Source organism: Armigeres subalbatus, chromosome 3 (genome assembly GCF_024139115.2).
Source record: "Armigeres subalbatus isolate Guangzhou_Male chromosome 3, GZ_Asu_2, whole genome shotgun sequence".
In the NCBI taxonomy this organism is placed as follows: Eukaryota; Metazoa; Arthropoda; class Insecta; order Diptera; family Culicidae; genus Armigeres; species Armigeres subalbatus.
The window spans coordinates 57,790,867-57,810,666 of NC_085141.1; the positions used below are offsets into that span (position 1 = coordinate 57,790,867).

The following is a 19,800-nucleotide window of genomic DNA, read 5'->3' on the forward strand; positions in this document are numbered from 1 at the left end:
CAACTGATTATTTTTTGAATAAAAGTGTGTGGCATTATTGTGTATGTATATCAATTGAACACAATGCGCAACAGGGTATCGTTCTTTTCATTTCGTTCAGCAAAAAAAGAAGAGAATCTGCACATTATATGATTGCACATGTGGGTTGCAAACGATCAGTGTAGTGAAATCTAAAATTCATTTTAACTCTTTTTTTATCCAATGAAGCCGTGTTATTAGATTATCGCCAAATATTGAATGTCTAAAATAACATCATATCCTTGAACACCCCTAAAAGAAATGCCCGTGCTTTCGCCAATAGGCGAAGAAATCAGTAGTTCAACATTTGGCAAATTACCCTAATTATCCAAACTTATCAAACATCAGAATGCGGCATGGTAGATTTCTACGTGATAAGATTCATATTTTTTTGAGTTTACCAAAACTATAATAAATTTTCAAATACCACCAGATTTTTCTTTAATTTTGACTAGTTTTTTTTTTCAAAGCTTCATTGAAACCGAATTCGATGATTATCGTGGAAACCGGCCTTAGTGTATTCACAAGCTGCACCAATTCATGTTCGCGGTGAAAGGGAGAACAGTCCAATATGCACCTCTTAAGCTTTTTCGATGTTTTCACCCATCAAGAACACCGAATCATTTCAACGTCCAGGTGCAAAATTTAGAGAACTAGTTATATTTCACAACGATCTCTAATTAATACCAACAAGATTGTTGTGTGTTTCTAACGCATTTAAAATATGTTTTCACAATGTGCCTGGTGCAAAACGCCCCAAGGGTGGTTCAAAATGACTAGTTGCTTGATAAACAATGGTGAACGCATGGTTGTTTGTTAATCTTAGTGGATTAAGCGTAAATCTTACGGGCGAGATGAAAGAATCGCAAATCGTTAAAGTTGAGCGAAAATGGAGGGATTTAGCTCAATTTTTCATTGCAACTTGTTACTGAATAACTAATACTGAACTTAAAGATTACGCCACACAAAATCACACAAATCCGCTAATCGCGGAAAATAATCCGTACTTCCACGAACTGAATTGACATGCAATCGTATTCAAGAAGGCGATTTTGATCCTAATATTCAATTGTAATGGTAATATTGATTCGGAAATGTCCTACAAAATATTATCTGAGTTGTCCCATTTCGCCGTGGGTGCGTTTTGCACTGTTCTCCCCAATTCTCTCAAACATTCTCGCGGTGAGTAACAACACTCCAGTCAGCACAGTGGTGATCATGGATATATTCCCGGCTTATTTCCATGTGATAGATGCCTAATGTAGGAATAATCGTTTTGTCTCTTTTGGCTCTTCGTTCATCAAGAGTCGCGTCTGCTGTAGTCGTCGTGCATTTTGTTAGCCATCTAGTCTCTCATCTTCGCCTCCACGCCACGGCTACTCGATGCGGCGATGATGATGCTTGAGTGCTTTACGCCCAGTCTGGTTTTAGGTTTACGGTGATTATTGCGCGTGATAAAATGGACAGCGCAGCGCAGCCACTGAACCGCTGGCTGAAAACCGGAATCTCCCGCAACAGTCAGTGCGGTGAAGATCGCGAGAATGGTTGCTAGTAGTGAGGTGACAGTTCTGGCGAGTGAATCGAACGATGACGGAGCCAAACTGTTGGCGATTTTCATTCTCGGATTGGGCAGCTTGGTGTGCGGATTGATTCCCGTTTACTGGACCAAGCAGCAGAGCCGACCGACCCTGATCACTGTGCTGCTTTGCTTCGGCGCGGGTGTTCTGCTGGCCACCGCTCTGGTTCATATGCTACCCGAGGTACGGCTGCTACTGCCAAAGTACGCGGAGGTGATATTCTGTGTCGGGTATTTTCTGATCTATGCCGTGGACGAGTTTGTTCATCTCTGCCCTAGTGGAGGAGCAGGAGTCAGCAGCGCGATTGGATGGGGAAGATTGAACTGCTGCAGCGGAGAATCCGTTTCGCTAATTAACAGAAGGTATTTAGGCTAATGGATCAAGAATGTTTAACACAACCTGAGAATGAGCATAATGTTGAAACTGTGGTTAGGGTAAACGTACTCTTAAAAATGATAGCATCCAAAAAGATAGCTAGGGAGTCTTCAATGAAATTACTGACGTGCCATGTGATAATGACATGATTGCTTTTCGAAAACTATTGAATGATTTTACTTGATTTTTTAAAATTCTGGTTATATTGCACCTCAACAGAAATATTTTGCTGAACAAACAAATTCCTCTATGGGTTCAATAATACCTCTACTGTAGGTTTTCACCGTCATCCTTTTGACTTTTACTGCTTAGAAATTTAAAAAAAAATCTTTATTTTTTGCATACCATTGTCCTGCTGTTTGTACAGTTGAAATCTCAACCAATTTAATCATCTGGCATAGCACGAAGATCTTTCCTCGTCATCAGTGTTAATTCCTCGCATTAGATGCCTAATCAAACGAAATATACACAAGAATCTACCAACACCTGTATAAGAATTGGGAATATGCGAAATTGTTAGATTCTTATACAAAAAATGTAAGAAAAGCTTACAATATTGTTAAATTCTTATACAAAAAAAAAAAAATAATATCTAACAATTTTGCATATGCCCAATTCTTATACAGGTTTTGGTAGATTCTTATACAGAATTGTTAGAAAATCTAACAACCGCCGGTTGGGTGTACCAAAACCTGTCAAAGAAATGGGCATATGCGATAATGCTAGATTCTTATACAAATATTGTATCAGCCTTACAAATTTGCAAGCTTTTCTTACAATTATTATTATTATTAAAATCTTTATTAAAGAGGTTTTTAGCCCAAGGCTAGTTCACCTCCGTTCTTACAATACTTTATTGTGGTTTGGTAGGTTCTTATGAAGAATTGTTAAAAAATCTAACAGTCGCTGGTTGGGTGTAATGCCGCATTTTACGCGACCTTTTTTACGCCTATTTTGTGATTTACCCCTTTACTTTACTACCGCTAACCGCAAGTCGAGCACATCTGTATATGGAGCCCCATATACAGATGTGCTCGACATGCGGTTAGCAGCAGTTTAGTTCAGTGTACTAGATGTTTAGTACATGGTGACTATACGCATTCGAGTCATGTAGAAAAAGCCAAAACATTAGGTTGAGTAGAAAAGGTCGGATGGATAATCAGAAATTACGAAAATGAGAATCTAATGCAGCGAGTTCAGGATTAGCTGACAATTCCCAATTTACCTATTTTTAGTGAAACTTACATTTGAAAGAATAACGTTATGTCACTACTCAGTAGTAGTCCCAGCAGGATCGAATGGTGAGAAGTGATTCACTTTTATTTCCATTGTGGATGGTGCAGATGAGGGAAAGGTGGTTTTCCCTCATGGGTGCATTTTAGACCATTCGCCCCTACAGCAAAAATATTTGCATTGTTATGATCTTTAAAAACCATGAAGTTTGATACCCATACACTAATATTCTGATTTTATCACCCCCTGGTGAATTTCGAGGTGATAAAATAGGGAATGTGACAAAGTCGGAAAAAATATTTTCAATTTTTTCAATCTTTTCACAAATATGAATCGGTTTATGCTTTGGAATGGTAAAATGCGTGAACAGTACCCGTTATTTCTTTTTGAAAAGGTTTTAAAAATTGTTGACAGGTACGCAGAAATGATTTATAATAAACCACAGGCGGTGAAAGTTATTTCATAAATATCATTGTGTGTGACATTATTTGCAAACATAAAAGATCGTCTAAAGTTTTCATTTTTTAGGGTGACAAAATCGGGTCAAAAACGTGACATAATTGAAACGTGATAAAATCGAGTCGAAAATGTCATTAAATCAGTAGACAAAATCGGGAGTAAACAAAATAAGGGAAGAGACAAAATCCTGTCGACACTGTATTCGATAAAAGTATAACTATAGTCAGTTTGCATTGAACCGGTTTCACGGATTTCACGGAAACGGTTCAGGTTTTGACGACCGATTTTTTTTATTGCTTCATTAAAGTGATTTTTCCTGATTGGGAAGTTCATCACTTTGATTTGAGAAATGAATAAATCTTGTGTTGTGTGAACAGTTTTTTTGGCTATTTCGACCTTTTGTTCCTTGGTAGTCATATGACAACTGCTTCTCACTCATACACAGGTGGTCATGCGTTCAATATCAGGTCCGTTTCATTCTCCTGCTTTGTATCTTTCTCTATATTTCTCATGTTCTAGCAATCGCTAGAACTGGAAATGGACTTCCATACTTCCATAACTGTTCTAGTAGTTACTGCTTGAATTGAAAATGAACGAAAAGCTCGTTTCCTACATCGAACCAATAAGAAATTCTATCAGTTGCTTTCTCCTATCTGTCACATTAGCAGCTCGTTATCTAAGAAGAGCCTGTGCATCTCGAACCTTACCCAAAAATTCCAACAAATTCCGCATGTACTCGTGGCAAGTGCAGAGGTGTATTCGGCTTGCATTGGGTGAGTGATTGCATCATCATTTCCTCCCTCTTCCCTACATTGACTTATATTCTGACGCGGCAGGCGCAGGCTCATTGAAGATGAGTGCTAGTCCCAAGCAAATATCTGTTGCTTCTCTGTGCAAGAACAGCTGATCCGATCACAATGGAGTAGCAACTACGGGCAGTCAATCAAGCACAAGTAAGCACAAACACTTTTGTACCTTTTGACCCAATGTTCTTTTCGACCTTGTGTCTCTTTCGACCTTTTGTCCTTTCGACCTTTTGTATCGTTCGACGTTTTGTCCTTTCGACCTTTTGTTCTTTTCAACCATTTGTCCTGTAACTGCTAGTGACGTCCAGCCATCTATGCAGTGGACGTCCACACTGCCCAAACTAGCTTACCTTCAGGGTTCTCAGGGTTGCCTTTACCTGCTCAAGGGATACACGACGGAATAGCGAAGAGAGGTGGACAATACAACAAGAGTTCGACGCAATTGCATTTGACAATTGCGTTTGAAAATAACTAAGAATTTAAAGATTCATTTTTATCTATATTTTTATTTTTCCATTTTCTATTGTTGGGTTTAGGGATTAGTGGGAAGAAAGGAATGGTTGCGGCCGGTCATGATAGTTGGGGCCCATTGTCGACATGCTCACGGGCTGCACAGAAACGGTACCTAGTTCTCTATTTGTGGCTGGATATGCAGCCAGCGACGCGATAGTGTTGGACACGTGGACGGTAGCTAAATGGTTCGTCAGCCGGCAGCCGACGTTGCTGTAGTGTTGGACACGTTGAATGGGGGGTGGGGGTTAGCTCGAGGCTTCTTCCCGTCGTTTTTCCGGCGCGGCTGTAGTGTTGGACACGAAGGGGAGAACCTGTTTTTGGGATTTCTTCCGACTCGCTGGATAGGCACCCGCTAAGGCTGAAGTGTTCCGCTTGAGGATGGTAGCTTTATCAATCGTTGAAACTTGTTCCTCAGCTTCGCGGTCCACGCAATTCACACCAGGGTTTTTCCCTATGGAAATTATCCCTTTTGAAGGCTAGAATCTATGGACTATTCGGGGCCTTCACTCGCGCATACACACTTTTCACCAGACTGGGAATTTAACTTTTTTTTATCTTTCGGTAGGTCGGTAGATCTTAATACGACTCCTCGATAAGTCCACGATTTCTCCCTCAGCTCGCCCAATTTTCTCTTCTCCTCTTTCTTATTCGGCATTCGGCTTTTTCAGCGGAAATGGTGTTGCCTCCTTTCGTATTTATTTTGCTTCAAGGGCAGGAATTGGGAGAATGGATAGGATAGTTGATAGGACTTTGATTGTGAATGAGGCGAAATGCCTCAATATTGTTTCCTAAATATTTAAATATTACGCAAGTATGTCGATGGTTAGTTGGTTGTTACTATGTTCGGTAACAGTCCCTTCGACCTTCTGTCTTTCGACCATTTGTCTTTCGAGCTTTTGTCCTTTCAACCGTTCGTCTTTTCACCTTTTGTCCCTAACCCGTGGATAACATCATCAACCAAGGTCATCTTTCATACTTACCGCGATACTATATCTAATAAGAATAGAGATGGATTCTGCAAACGTACATAAGATGCATATCAACTACCTTACTATAAGTTCTTCGTTTGCTTCTCTATTTGCCCGGAGAGTTTATAATTGGGAAAGTATGTCGGAAGAAACATTGGTATTGTTACTCACAGTTGATTAATTTCAATTCTTGTACAGTAAGCAGATTATCCTCCGTAACGATGGGTAGATCACTTTTACGTAGTTTGTTAAGGTGTAAAGATGATCCAAATCACCAAATCCAGCCCTAGATTAATGCGCTTTTCGAGCTACGGCAATAAGCTGTGGTAATTAAGGATTCATCGTATTTACTCCTCCCTTCCAATAGCAGTGTTTTAAGTATAACGACATTAACTTTACCCTGCAGATGTTTAAAAGTTTCGAATTCACCCGAAAATTCTAGTTACCTACTTAACAAATTCTTCAGCTTGATATGATTTTGTAGATAGAGCAAAATATCTGATTTAGTGCTTTACTGGTGCTATTTTAAATGCAAGACAATGATGTGGCTTGAGTTTCGATGCATGACCAAATAATAGTATTTGTATTACTGTTCTGTTTTCTCAAGAAAGGATTGACTTCTATTTGATAAGAGGCACGTCTTAATTGGGATTGGTCTCTAGCGGGGCCTTGTCATGATGCTTTTGAGAAAACAAACCAAGAACTTTGTCGAACCCTAAACTACATTGCTTCTCAATAATAATGGAGTAATTCGACATGCACTTAGGATACGGGGATTGCTACAATATATTTGATTACTGATTATTATTTGATAACTGGTAGCAGTGGCTCACCCGAACTAAAGGAAAGCAAATTTTAACTGGTTTCTTCTCACCTGCTATAAGACGAGTTTAGTACTACACTCCGTCCCACACCCTAGAGGCCTGGATAGGAGAAATGCGGATACGAATGTGACGCCAATCTAACTGTAAAAAATAGCGACTAATCGAACAAGAGACCTGTTAAGCTGTCAATTTGTTGATTCAACTTCTAAAAACGGCTTAATACGTCATTCGCATAAACAAATTTTGAACGCATTTTACATTACAATAAATCAATGATAGATTTTATTGTTTTGCGATGTTATCATACTAAATAGCGGCTACACGCAAAAAAATATTGCAGTCGAAACTACCATTCCGAGGGTTATTTTAAGAATATGCACCGACGATTTTCAGCAGATAATAAACCCATTTGATTTTACCATGCGCGCGCGCAGTAAAAATCAACTGTGGCCCATGCGGAATGTTGTCACATTAACTGAAACAGTGGTGAATTTTTCTGACACCATGGTAAAATTTACTGAAATTTCATGGTTGTTTTAAAAGCACAGCGTAGTCTACAAAATAGTAGTTTTTACCACGGATTTTTTTTTCTGTGTTTGATAGATACTGCACCTTCTTCTTCTTATTGGCATTACATCCCCACACTGGGACAGAGCCGCCTCGCAGCTTAGTGTTCATTAAGCACTTCCACAGTTATTGACTGCGAGGTTTCTAAGCCAGGTTACCATTTTTGCATTCGTATATCATGAGGCTAGCACGATGATACTTTTATGCCCAGGGAAGTCGAGACAATTTCCAATCCGAAAATTGCCTAGACCGGCACCGGGAATCGAACCCAGCCACCCTCAGCATGGTCTTGCTTTGTAGCCGCGCGGCTAAGGAGGGCCCCAAGATACTGCACCTACCTTGTCCTTAATAATCAGAACAGTACATATTTTCTGGTAGTACCGCAACGTATCTCAAGCCCTTCAGTCAATGTTTTGGTACTGCAAACTTAACGATTCAACGATACACGCGAGTTAATCCACAAAAATGTGATTAGCGAAAGTAAAAACACATGTTCTGCCTAGTACAGTCAAACCTCCATGAGTCGATATTGAAGGGACCATCGACTCATGGAAATATCGAGATGTGGAATAGAAGATCCTTGGGAAGCTGTTTGAAGGGACCATCACAGTAGCCCAGAAAATATTTTTTAATATGGCATAATTTGCTTCCATGAGTCGATATCGAGTCATAGAACATCGACTCATGGAGGTTTAACTGTATCTATTAATGTGGGACAAAGTGTATGCCAATTTAATGTTTTCTTCTTCTTCTCCTTCTCCTTCAATCTTAGCATACTGCGAGATTTCTAAGCCATTTTCGAATTCGTACATCATGAGGCTAACACGATGATATCTTTATGCCCAGGGAAGTCGGGAAATTTTTATCTTGAAAATTTCCTTTACCGGACCAGTAATCGAACCCAGCCACCTTTAGCATTGTCTTGCTTCGTAGCCGCACATCTTACCGCACGACTAAAGAAGACCCCCAATTTAATTCCACCATGATTAACTCGTAACCACTTGACTCGATTAGTACGAGACGCTCAAGACGTCCTTACAGCTTGAAATACGTATCTGTAAAGATTACAACGCGCTGGAATTAAATAGAATAGTAATAAATTTGTCTCATTACAGGTGAAGACATTCCACTGAAAGAGCTTAATAATTTCCTACTTTTGACTGCTTTTTAATTAGACCGTGCCCCAATTAGTGAACCACCGTCCAAAGACAGCAGCTTCAGCATCAACTTTTAAATGACGTAGATACGTTACATTGAAAATGTCTTAATTTTGAATAAAAAAAAACCTGCAACTTAATTTAGATGTGTAGGTATGTTGATTAAACAATGAGTTGGTAATTTGACTTGCCTTCTTTTATTTTTATATATTTAACATTCAACCCACACTAGCTACAGTAACCAGTGTGATGCGAGTGGGAAGTGTCAATTTGTTTGCCTTGCTGAGTATAATTGGCGATCGTGGCAGTAGCATTCCAGGCCTCTAGCCATACACACATAACAACAGAACCCGGTGTATTTATTTTCAAGCAGTGGGAGCTGGTGCAGACAATATTCATTCGCATCTTATTATACAACATGATAGTATTCGAGCATAGATGATCATCTTCCATCGAGCAGAGCTTTTGTTTGACAGATTTGTGATTTTATGCTGAGTGGATAAGTAGAACATGTCCTACGCATGAATGTTCCTGGATGGAACAGTTAAAGGATTGTGCTACCCATGATTATGATAAGAACATATGAAGTCAAGGCTGACAAGAATCTGTGTGTTAGAAAAAGGGGATTCCAATGTTAATCAGAACTCAAACAATAATCATAGAGGTTATATCGTAGTTTGCCAATAACGGAGTTTTAGCGCTAGATGCAGTAACTTATTCTAAATGATTAAAATTTTGTTATAAGTTACTGCAACTAGCGTTTTTTCTTTGTTATTAACCGAATTCAAGCTGTTAATCAGAGTTGCATAAAAATCTTCGCACTAGAAGCCCACCATATAAAACATTTTGAAATTTAGCCTCTGGAATGAGTTATTGACAAACTACTAAATGGTCGAAAACATCCCTGACTCTAGAGAGTACTTTAAAGCATAGCATAGTTTTGGTGTACTTCGTAGATTGGACACTAGGGTTACTTATGTTGTTCTTTTGAAATCTCCATTCAAATTACTATATAGGACAAAACTCATAAAAGCATGAGAATTACATTACATGAGAATTACTACTCCTGGCCACGCTTATCTTCACTGATGTCCCCACTATTTGTATGAGTTGGAATAGCTCCACGGGACTTCGTTACACAAATATATTCACACTACAGAATTCATTCATTCATCTACGACACTCCCAACTGTCCTTGAGCTCAGATCTCAATATTCAAATCGATTAACATGGAGATCTTCGATGTCGAAACTATTTCTATGATCTGGTTTGAGCTAATCACCGTGGAATTCATTAATTGAAATTGATCAGCTTTTTTCGGTGACGATGAAATCAAAAAATAATTTTTCACGTTACGCGTTTCGGCCTACTATTCTTCAGCCATCATCAGACGTAATTCGCTAATGCGACCATTTCCCTTCCTCGGTCAAAGTAAACTTTAGTCAAACTTTGTTTTTTCTAATTTCATAATCACCGAAAAAAGCCAATCAACTTCAATTAACTATTTTCATGAATTGCAATAGCTCCACGGGATTTCGTTACAATTTAAGTTCTGATTGAGAATACTGTAATATGTATAGAATATACAATATGTATAATAAACATGAAGCAAGTAAGTATGCCAACGCCTTCGGGGTGCAACTTACTCTAATTCTGATCGATTATGGAGTAACAACAATTTACATGTACAGTCGGTGATCAAGGGACGCCGTGGTCCCCTTAGACCTATTGACGATAAAAGAAACGAAAAAATGTGGATGCGATGATTGTGATCATAATAACACTTTTTTGTCGTACGTACGTACTGTGTAATGATGTCCATTGGAGCAATTCCAACTAACAAGCAAGTTTGGGAATCTATGCATCACTCTGTTTCAGATTTCTGGAGTTCCGTAATTGTTCTGGGAATACTGTGATTTTTATATAATGGTGTATTGATGTTCCATGATGCTTCTCCAACTAATAAACAAGCTTCAGGACCTATAAATTTATCTGTTGGTCTTTTAGACCTCCAATATCTGAGCTCATGTATGGCACAGTAGATATTCTGGGATTGTTATGATTTGAATATACTGGTGTAATGATGTCCCATGGGGTTTCTCCAACTAACACACAAGCTCAGGAACCTATGAATCTTTCTGCTGGCCTTGTAGACCTCCAATATCTGAACCTAAAAATGGTTTGGAATACCGTAGCTATTCTGGGAATGTTAATTTTTTATTTTATTTATGTAATGATGTTCCATGTGGTTCCTACAATTAACACACATTCTTAGGAACCTATCAATCATTCTGTTGGTCTTGTAGACTTTCAAGATCTGAACTCAAGAACTGTTCGAAGTACCGTAGATGTTCTGGGAATGTTGTATTTTGTATATACTGGTGTAATGATGTCCCATTAGGCTTTACCAACTAACACACATGCTCGGAAATCTATGAATCACTCTGTTGGTCTCGAAGACCTCCAATATCTGAACTCAAGAATGATTTGGAGTACCGCAGGAACTCTGGGAATGTTGTGATTTATATATACTGATGTAATAATGTTCCATGGGGTTGCTCCAACTAACACACAAGCTCAGGACCCTATGAATCACTCTGTTGGTGTCGTAAACCTTCAATATCTGAACTCAAAAATGGTTTGGAGTACCGTAGCTATTCTGGGAATGTTAATATTTTATATACTTATGTAATGATGTCCCATGGGGTTTCTACAACCAACACACATGCTCAGGAACCTATTAATTACTCTGTTGGTATTGTAGACCTCCAAGATCTGAGCTCAATAACTGTTTTGAGTACCGTAGATGTTCTGGAAATGTTGTATTTTGTATATACTGGTGTAATGATGTCCCATAGGGCTTTCCCAACTAACACAAAAGCTCGGGATCTATGAATTACTCTGTTGATCTTGTAGACGTGCAAGATCTAAACGTTTTTTACAATCCAAACCATAGGTAAGTTCGTCCAGCAGGAACAATACTTGGTGTAAGAATTTATGTAGCAGATATTTAAAAGTATTCTTCCGGTTATCTGAACAAAGTGGGACAAATTTGCTGGATGTTAATGCGCTATCCACCCTCGTATACAGCATTCCACGAACCGAAAGTAAAAAAATGGAAGCAAAGATTATTATTATTATTTATTTTCTAAGATTAAGGCCGGAGTGGTATGTGCAATGCATAAAAATCTTCTCCACTCAGCTCGATCCATGGCTGCACGTCGCCAACCACGCAGTCTGTCGAGGGTCCGCAAATCGTCTTCCCCCTGATCGATCCACTTTGCTTGTTGCGCACCTCGCCTTCTTATGCCCGTCGGATCGTTGTCGAGAATCATTTTCACCAGGATATCAGACAAGTTGACGCTATGTTTGATCATGAGTAGCGTCGTTTGACAAACTCGTCACCTTTTTGCATAGTGGTTCATCGGAGCCCTATCAATAATTCCAATTATCGTTTACTTGTTGATCGTTTACTTGTTCGTCTGATGATATTTAAGATATGTTGGTAAATCCTTTACTCTTGAGAGCATAAACCTTCAATATTATTGCACACCTCACAGCCAGGTCATGCTTAGTCGACAACTAAGAAGCTTTGACCAGAGGCAAAATTTTATTTTCAATATATGTGGATGCGTGTGTGCATGTATGATCGAAAATAGTGTGCCATACAGCCGAACACCTTTACAGTCTTTACAACTTAACAGATTCGCCCTACCTGCGCCCAGGTGGTAAGCATATGCGGTATTTCGAAAAATTTCGTTTTAGGGCATTCGAAACGAAATTCCGCGGAATTTCGCGGAATTTTAGTATGGCGAAATCTGATTTTCTGATTTCGTTTCGTATCGATTAATTTCAAAAATTTCGACGGAAAAATCATGCTTTTTACGAAATTAAACGGAATTCCGCGGAATTTCGAAATAAAATTTTAATATTTCAAATTTTCATATCGTAAAAAAATTTGGCTGCGCCGCTGAATAAAGCCATTCAAACTCTATTTCAAATTTCATAAGGTATATCGGGACAAGTTGAAACGGTTTTTTCAAAGTTGAACTTGGTAGTGCTATAAAAAAAATCATTCTTTGATAAATTTTGAGTTCGTTTGCGGCATTTGCTAGTTCGGGGCAAAGATTATGCATAAAAAATTAGCAACCTTACAAAACTTTCTTATAAATAGTTAGTATACTTAAATTATATTTTTATATGCATCGTTTCAACTTCCCCACGTATCGGGGCAAGTTGAAACACTGCGCGACTATACAGAACATTAGCCAATTTTGCCGTATCAAAAACAAAATATAGTACTCAGTGAAACTCAAGATGCACAAGGTTGGTATGGTGACCGTACTGCCAGGACACTCATAAGATTCCCATGTAAATGTTGATGTAAACTTCTGATGATTTTGAATATCTGAATTTGAATATCGTCTGGTTAGCTCAAAATTGTCTCCTGTTAAGGAAAAGTGATAAAATAGTAGGCTTTGTTCTAGAATTTTGAAAATCAAATCCTTCTTGATATTTACTCGGATTACTTTTCAAGATGATTAATTATTTGGTTCGCTTGAATTGTGCGCTTGATCAATTCGTTTGTGGCTTCTTCGTAAATTCACATTAATTAACCAACATATCTCTCACAATATCCCCTCGATTGAAGAAATAGGGGACTAGGTGGGTAAAAGGGACTAGTGGGGAAAGGTGGAGTTAACAAAATGGTGACACGCTCTGTTTTTTTTTTTTTTTTTTTTGAAAGCCAGTGCTCACTACGAGGAAAAGTAGATTAAGAATCTCAGAACAAGACCATGCAGTTTGAACATGACCCCTTTTAATTCTATTCTTGAGTGGAAATTGCAAGTGGGTTGCATTCATGACGGGATGGGCGAAAATTTATTAAATTTATTTTCAGAAGCTTGGAGCTTTTTATAAATTTATATTATCCGAATGTATTTACGGACCAATGTGAATTCTGAAAAAAAAAATCATTTCAAATTGCGAGGGTGACGTTTTGAACCGTTGTTTCAACTTGGCCCGCACCACGCATTTCTATTTGCCCCGATGGGTTGAAAATGCGGAGCAATTTCAAACGACAAAAATACGAAAATTTACCGGGTCTTTCATTGATTTTTATAATCATTATGCTTATTCGACAGTAGCAGACCCGACGAACTTCGTTTCGCCTAAAATTGATATATTTTCTGAATGATTCTTGAGTTATGAAGAAATTGATGTTTCATTTGTATGGGAGCGCCCTTTCCAAAGGAGGGAGGGATCTCAAACCATCTTAGAAACCTTCCCGGCCCCAAAAACCTCTGCATACAAATTTTGACGCCGATCCGTTCAGTAGTTTCGAAATCTATAAGGTTCAGACAGACAGAAATTCATTTTTATGTTTATAGAAGAAGAAGAAGATGGATGATTACCTACCGTGAAAATTTTATGAAAAAAAAACTCTTACAAACACCATTTTGAGGCTTATTTCATTGGCACGCCAAAAACAATTACCATGATATTCGTGATGAACTTTATAATTTAAAAAAATCACGTTAATAAAGATTAAAAAAAAAATAAACTACCATGATATGTGAAGCAACTTTATCCAATGGAAATTAGCAGGAAATCGTTGATTCCAGCGTTAACTTTTGGTTTTTGTTCAGGGGGTCCATTGTACGCACGGGTCCATTACTAGCACTCTCCCTAATATTTAGCAATAAACGTAAATGTATGCGTTCTAGTTTGATGGCATAAAATTAGTTTACATTTAATAGCTAAAGGCTTATACATTGTTCTCAAGGTCTGAAAAGATTTATTATTGTTGATTTTAAGCATTACATTAATTTTTTTTTTCAATCTAGCAGTATAACTGCTAGATTAAAAAAAATGAATATGAAAAATGAAAATTTCAAGTGAAACCTTTTGTGCTTGTAACTTTCGCTTCTTATACATAAATAATGGATATTTCTATCGAGTTTAGATAGTTTCTATCGAGGAAGATAAACATCGATTATTGAAACATATTGTATAGAAGGTTCTGTACCAAATTTATTTGGTTACACTGGCGACCACCTCATCAGAGCTACCGACTGAATAGTAACAAGGCAGACACGATTGAATTATCACATCGTGTCCTATCTTTCAGCAAACACGTTTGCCTATTTTTTATTGCTAAAACACAGCAAATAGTTTATTGGAAATCAGCAAATAACCGTATTTTGTACGGAAGTCTGTTCTTTATTATGCTGAGCTGCAGAAATAAAAACTGATTGTGTATTTTTAATATTGCGAAAATTGTTTGGATACTCAAAATTACCTTCATCCTATAACTTCAGTAGACCCTCAAGACCCTCAACTTCAGTAGGTTCAAGTTCCCTATATTTTCTTAATTATTCAGATCTGTTATAGTTTTTTTTTTACATTCTATTTCCAATGATTTGAGTTTCCAGGCTTTACAGATTCATCATGGAATGGAGAACGTTTTCCGGGGCGCCAGGCAATGTGAGGCAAGTAGGCTGAACCCAGAACTGTCCCGCATAATTTGGGACGTTTGTAACCTAATGCCTACATGCAGATAGCGTAATGGTGTTGCTAGAGTAAGAGCATCTCACAGCTATTATTGTTAAGGTCCGACTCCCATCAGCGCACCATAGAATTTTTCTAATCGTTCTCACAAAAAGTGAGTGAGAGGTGAAGTGATTAAACGTTAGAGGTTAGAGGTTTTCGTCTAGCAGTCACGATTTTCGTTTATGGATGAAAAATGCCCCTCACCTTAACCAAAAAAAAAAAATGCTTGCTTAATATTTCCATCAGACCTCAGTAAAAATTTGGAAAAAGTCGAGTTTACACACTTAGTTTTTATTTCTGCAGCTCGGTAAAAATCCGTATAGCCGTGCGCCAGCAAAATAAATAACTGATATTCCGGCAAAAATGATGTTTGTTAGCTGATTTTCGGCAAATTATTTGCAAATGATTTTCAGCAATTTTGACAGAAATCTCGACAAAAAACATGTTTGCTGGGGCACGGCTGTGCGAATCTCGGTAAAAGTTGACCATTTTGCTGACATCCCGGTAAAAAAAAATTAAGTGTGTACCCGAGCAGGAGAAATTGGCTCAATAATACTTAATTCTGGTATTGATACTATACTCTGTTATGAACTAGCCTCAGATAACAGGTAAAATACCAAAGGAATAATACCACAAACTAATATGCACAATAATTAAGCCATAACAAACTTAGTTATTTAATTGAATTTCAATACCAAATGCATAACCAATTATTATTCGTTTGGTATTGAAATACCTAAGCATGGTATGCCTCAAGTATTCTGCATATAAGTTTTTGGTATTATTTTTTGGTATTTTAACTCTTATGCAAGGCTAAATCATACCAATTTCTGTTATCGAGGTCGTCGCTCCTGCTCGGGTACTACTGCAACCAACAGCTGTTTGGAAAGTCTCACAAATTCAACAAATCTTCATGAATTTGGTTGGAAATTAGCCTGGAGACTTTATTCAATATGTCGATTGAAATGGAAGGGTGGCACTTTGAATCTGTAATACTTTTCAAAATGATGAACAGATCTAATAAATCTGAAATCTGTTGATTGCAGTTAAAAAATCAGATTTAATTTATTTTTACTGATGCCTGTTGATATGAGGCGATGAATATTTTTACGTTGTTTATGGTAAAGAGGCATACTTTTGAAAATGGTAAACATGTACAAAAGTGATCTGTTACTTATGTCCTTTTGTAAAATTAAGCTAGATTCTACCTATGGAATTTGGGTAACAATATTTTTCTTTAACAATATTAAACAATATTAATTTGCTTTTATTCGTATTCTTTTTATTAGTTTTTTGCATTATATATATAATGCATAAAAAAACTATTCAATAAAAATTCCGCGGAATTTTTTCTTAATTTCGTTTCGTTTCGAAAAATTTCGAATCAAATGGACCTCAATTTCGTTTCGTTTCGAAGTATCGGAAGTAAATCGAAATTTCGATTCGTTTCTTTCCGAACCAACAATAGCATTTCAAATTTCGTTTCGTTTCGTTTCGTCAGGAAAAAACGTGTTATCGCATACCCTTACCAGGTGGGTCTCAGCTCCGCATTGGAAAGTATCTGATTGTTCCCGTAAAATCTCATTTTAATATCACGTGAAAACATATTTAATTTCGGAATACCTGCTTACATGGGTTACTGTGGAAAGTAAAATTTAAAAAATGAATCACTTTCATATTTTTATTTATCCCTTTAAACTATAATAATTCCAATTGATAAAATGTTTTACATTCTTTCCATTCTAGCAACTCAATAGCAGCGAGTCACACCGAAATTGAAAATGCGGAAGCTCCCACGGACAGTGGCTCGGATACGCCCGGTCCAACTGGCACATTCAGTCTTCTGTTGGCGCTCTGCGTCCATTCGTTGCTAGAAGGATTAGCAATCGGCGTTCAGAACTCCTCAGCCAAAGTGCTGCTCCTGTTGGGAGCCGTCAGTGCCCACAAATTTGTGGTTGCCTTCTGTCTGGGTGTAGAGGTGAGCTCTCACCAACTGCAGCATGGCGGTCGCCGCCAGTCGAGCATAGTGCAGATTGTGATCTTTTCGCTGGGGTCGGTTTGCGGTATCGCCATCGGGATGGCACTGGACGGGCTAGATGATACCTTCAACCGCGTGGTGATACCGGTGTTGCAGGCCGTAGCCGGCGGTACGCTACTCTACGTGACGGTCAGCGAGGTGCTACCGCGAGAGCGTGGCAAACGGAAACCCGGCGAAGTGGTGGGATCCTGGCAATTGCTTGCGGTGATCGCTGGGTTCATTGTGATGACTTTCCTGAGTATGGCTATATCGGAACAATAGTGGGGTTTTTGTTGAATAAAAATTTGTTTTGTAGTAAATTTTCAAAAATGTTCCGTACACTGTATATTTATTTTACAAATCATTTTTTTCTTTATCGTACATATTTTATTGACGTCACTATCAGGACACACATATAATTTAAAAAAAAAATCAGTCTGTTAAATCTCTCATACAGTGGCCTCTAGAGAAATATCCATTCAATAACTTCTCCGTTGTTAGTTATTTGCTGCAAATTCGACGAAATTATCATTTTCAAGCTGCAATTGAAGTTCCCTATTGTTGATCTTCCTACTGTATGGAAAAAATGAACCAAGTAATAATGACGTTATTCCCTCACGGTCATGTTGCACAGAAAATCATTGCATAAGCTAATTAATGCTATGCTCATAACATCACCGTAAATAATTAAGTAAAAGCATTTGCTGCTTTTTTCCCGCCCATAAATAAGCGTGCGAATACAACTTCGGAAAGACAGTCGTACCGCGGGAAGAACATCCTTCTGAGCAACGGATTTCTTCTCGCACGAAGCGCCCAGTTTGTTTTCCGTTCTACGAAGGATTGCCGTCAGACTTGCCGCCAGCACACGCGGCCCGGTTTCGTCCTATTGCATAATTAACTAATAAAACAAGCCCCTACCGGGCATAGGCGTAAATAAGGGGGGGCCGGGGGGGGCCTGGCCCCCTCCAGACCTACTTGTGGCCCCCCCCAGAAAATTTTGAAAAGTAATTCCAACTTAATCAGTTTTTATTTCATTTACATATTTCCTACGTATTTCTTAATTTTGATTATGAATTCTATAAACATATTTTTTGTTGCGTTATCACATCTATTACCATTTGTTCAGCAAAGCATCGAAATATTTAAGTTGGACCCCCGGGAACATTTTCTCGATTTTTAAGCTAAAATCCGCTTGAAATTCATGCCGCTTCAAATTCAGTTGCTAGCTTAAAATAATAAATTTGTTCTGTATTTGTTTGACTACCCAACAAACATTCACTAGTTTAACTAACATCAGTGTGATGATTCAATTCAGCACTGTGTTGAATAATGTCTGTATTATTTCTTATCGCAACTTCTGTTCAGGCTTTGTTCACACAATTTTGGAGAAGTTATATAGCTACAACATCTTATTTTGGAAAACAACTTTATTACCTGATTTGTTAAATCTTTAATAAGCATTTTACTTAGCCTTAATTCAGCTACATGTAAATATTTCGAAAATAATAACGTATTAAGTGTAATCATCATCAAGATCTTTATTGAACGTATGTTGATGAAATTTGCTATTTTCATATAATCATTTTAAAATTTTCCTAAATCGGGTCTCGAACTGCTGACATTTGATCATTCGCCGGTAACGTTGTCATCCGCGCCATCCTTGATTCGTAAGTTATGGCCTTCTCGACGCAAACATAAATAATCGTATGGCTGAATATAAATCATGATTGGACTCTTATTCAACAAGTCAATCTGTCAAACTACAGTTTGCTAATAACTGTAGAAGATTTTTATTTCAACCATTGTTCAGCCAGTCATAACCATCGAACACTGGGGGAAAATATATGAAAATAATGTCAAAAAAAATTTATGAGAATTTGATGGATTTATTTTCGACCTTGCTCGGAATCTCTGAATAACCGGTTGCGATATGATTGTGCCATCAATACCACACATGCAGCAATTAAATAACTACACATATCGAAATTTATTTACATATAGAAAAACAACTAGTACATATGGAATCTGTAACAAATATGCAATATGGTCGATTTTATTTGAATTTGTTTGTGTTCGTTTCCGCACATTTTTAATACAACTGCATAAATTTTCTTCGTTGCTCCAGTAATTTTGTTGGTTATAATTTCCAACACCTTCATAGATCAGGAATTTATTATGTATCACGAAATAATTATGAATTGCCCCACGAATATAAAAAGCCTGAGTGTTCTTGAAAATAAATCATTATTTTCCTTCCAAATATCATCAATTCCAGCCATCGCGATTTTCTTTCAAACGGAAAAAAGCATAACCTATTACCTATAATGTTTTCTTCCACTGTGCGATAGATCCGATAAAGGTGAAATCCAATGGTTAAGAAGGACAAAGGTTAAGAAGAATGTCTAATGCTTGCTTAATAATCTACTACTCAAACTCAATTCGACCACCCTTTTAGAGCATCACATCATAGTCGAACATTTATCTGTGAGAATTTAGAAAATCATTAGTTCAGCACATTGATAAACTTCTCCAATGTGCTGAAATGTGATAAAACTAAAACGTTAGTTCGACTTCAAATAAAGGTGGTAAATAAATAAATAGGCCAAGTCGAATATTAGTTGAATCAAATGCTGAAATGAAACCTGTCTAGCGAATTATTCAGGATCCATTTTATTCAACTATGAAGATCACAAATAAACATTAATTCAACTTAGATGCTTATTTGTAGCTTGTC

The 19,800-nt window shown here is 37.7% G+C and overlaps 1 protein-coding gene across 1 annotated transcript; it reads left to right on the forward strand.

Moving 5' to 3' along the window:
* Positions 1–1,454: 1,454 nt before the first annotated feature.
* On the forward strand, positions 1,455–17,476 carry LOC134219681 (zinc transporter ZIP2-like). Its single transcript, XM_062698500.1, has 2 exons — positions 1,455–1,957; positions 16,796–17,476. Exons 1-2 carry the CDS (start codon positions 1,560–1,562, stop codon positions 17,346–17,348), a joined length of 951 nt encoding a protein of 316 aa, XP_062554484.1. The 5' UTR covers positions 1,455–1,559; the 3' UTR covers positions 17,349–17,476.
* Positions 17,477–19,800: the final 2,324 nt, after the last annotated feature.

Bases quoted from the DNA above. Each gene is read 5' to 3' on its own strand.
- LOC134219681 (XM_062698500.1), top strand. From the start codon at position 1,560: ATGGTTGCTAGTAGTGAGGTGACAGTTCTGGCGAGTGAATCGAACGAT. The intron at 1,958-16,795 runs GTATTTAGGCTA...TTTCCATTCTAG, and splicing joins GTTTCGCTAATTAACAGAAG to CAACTCAATAGCAGCGAGTC.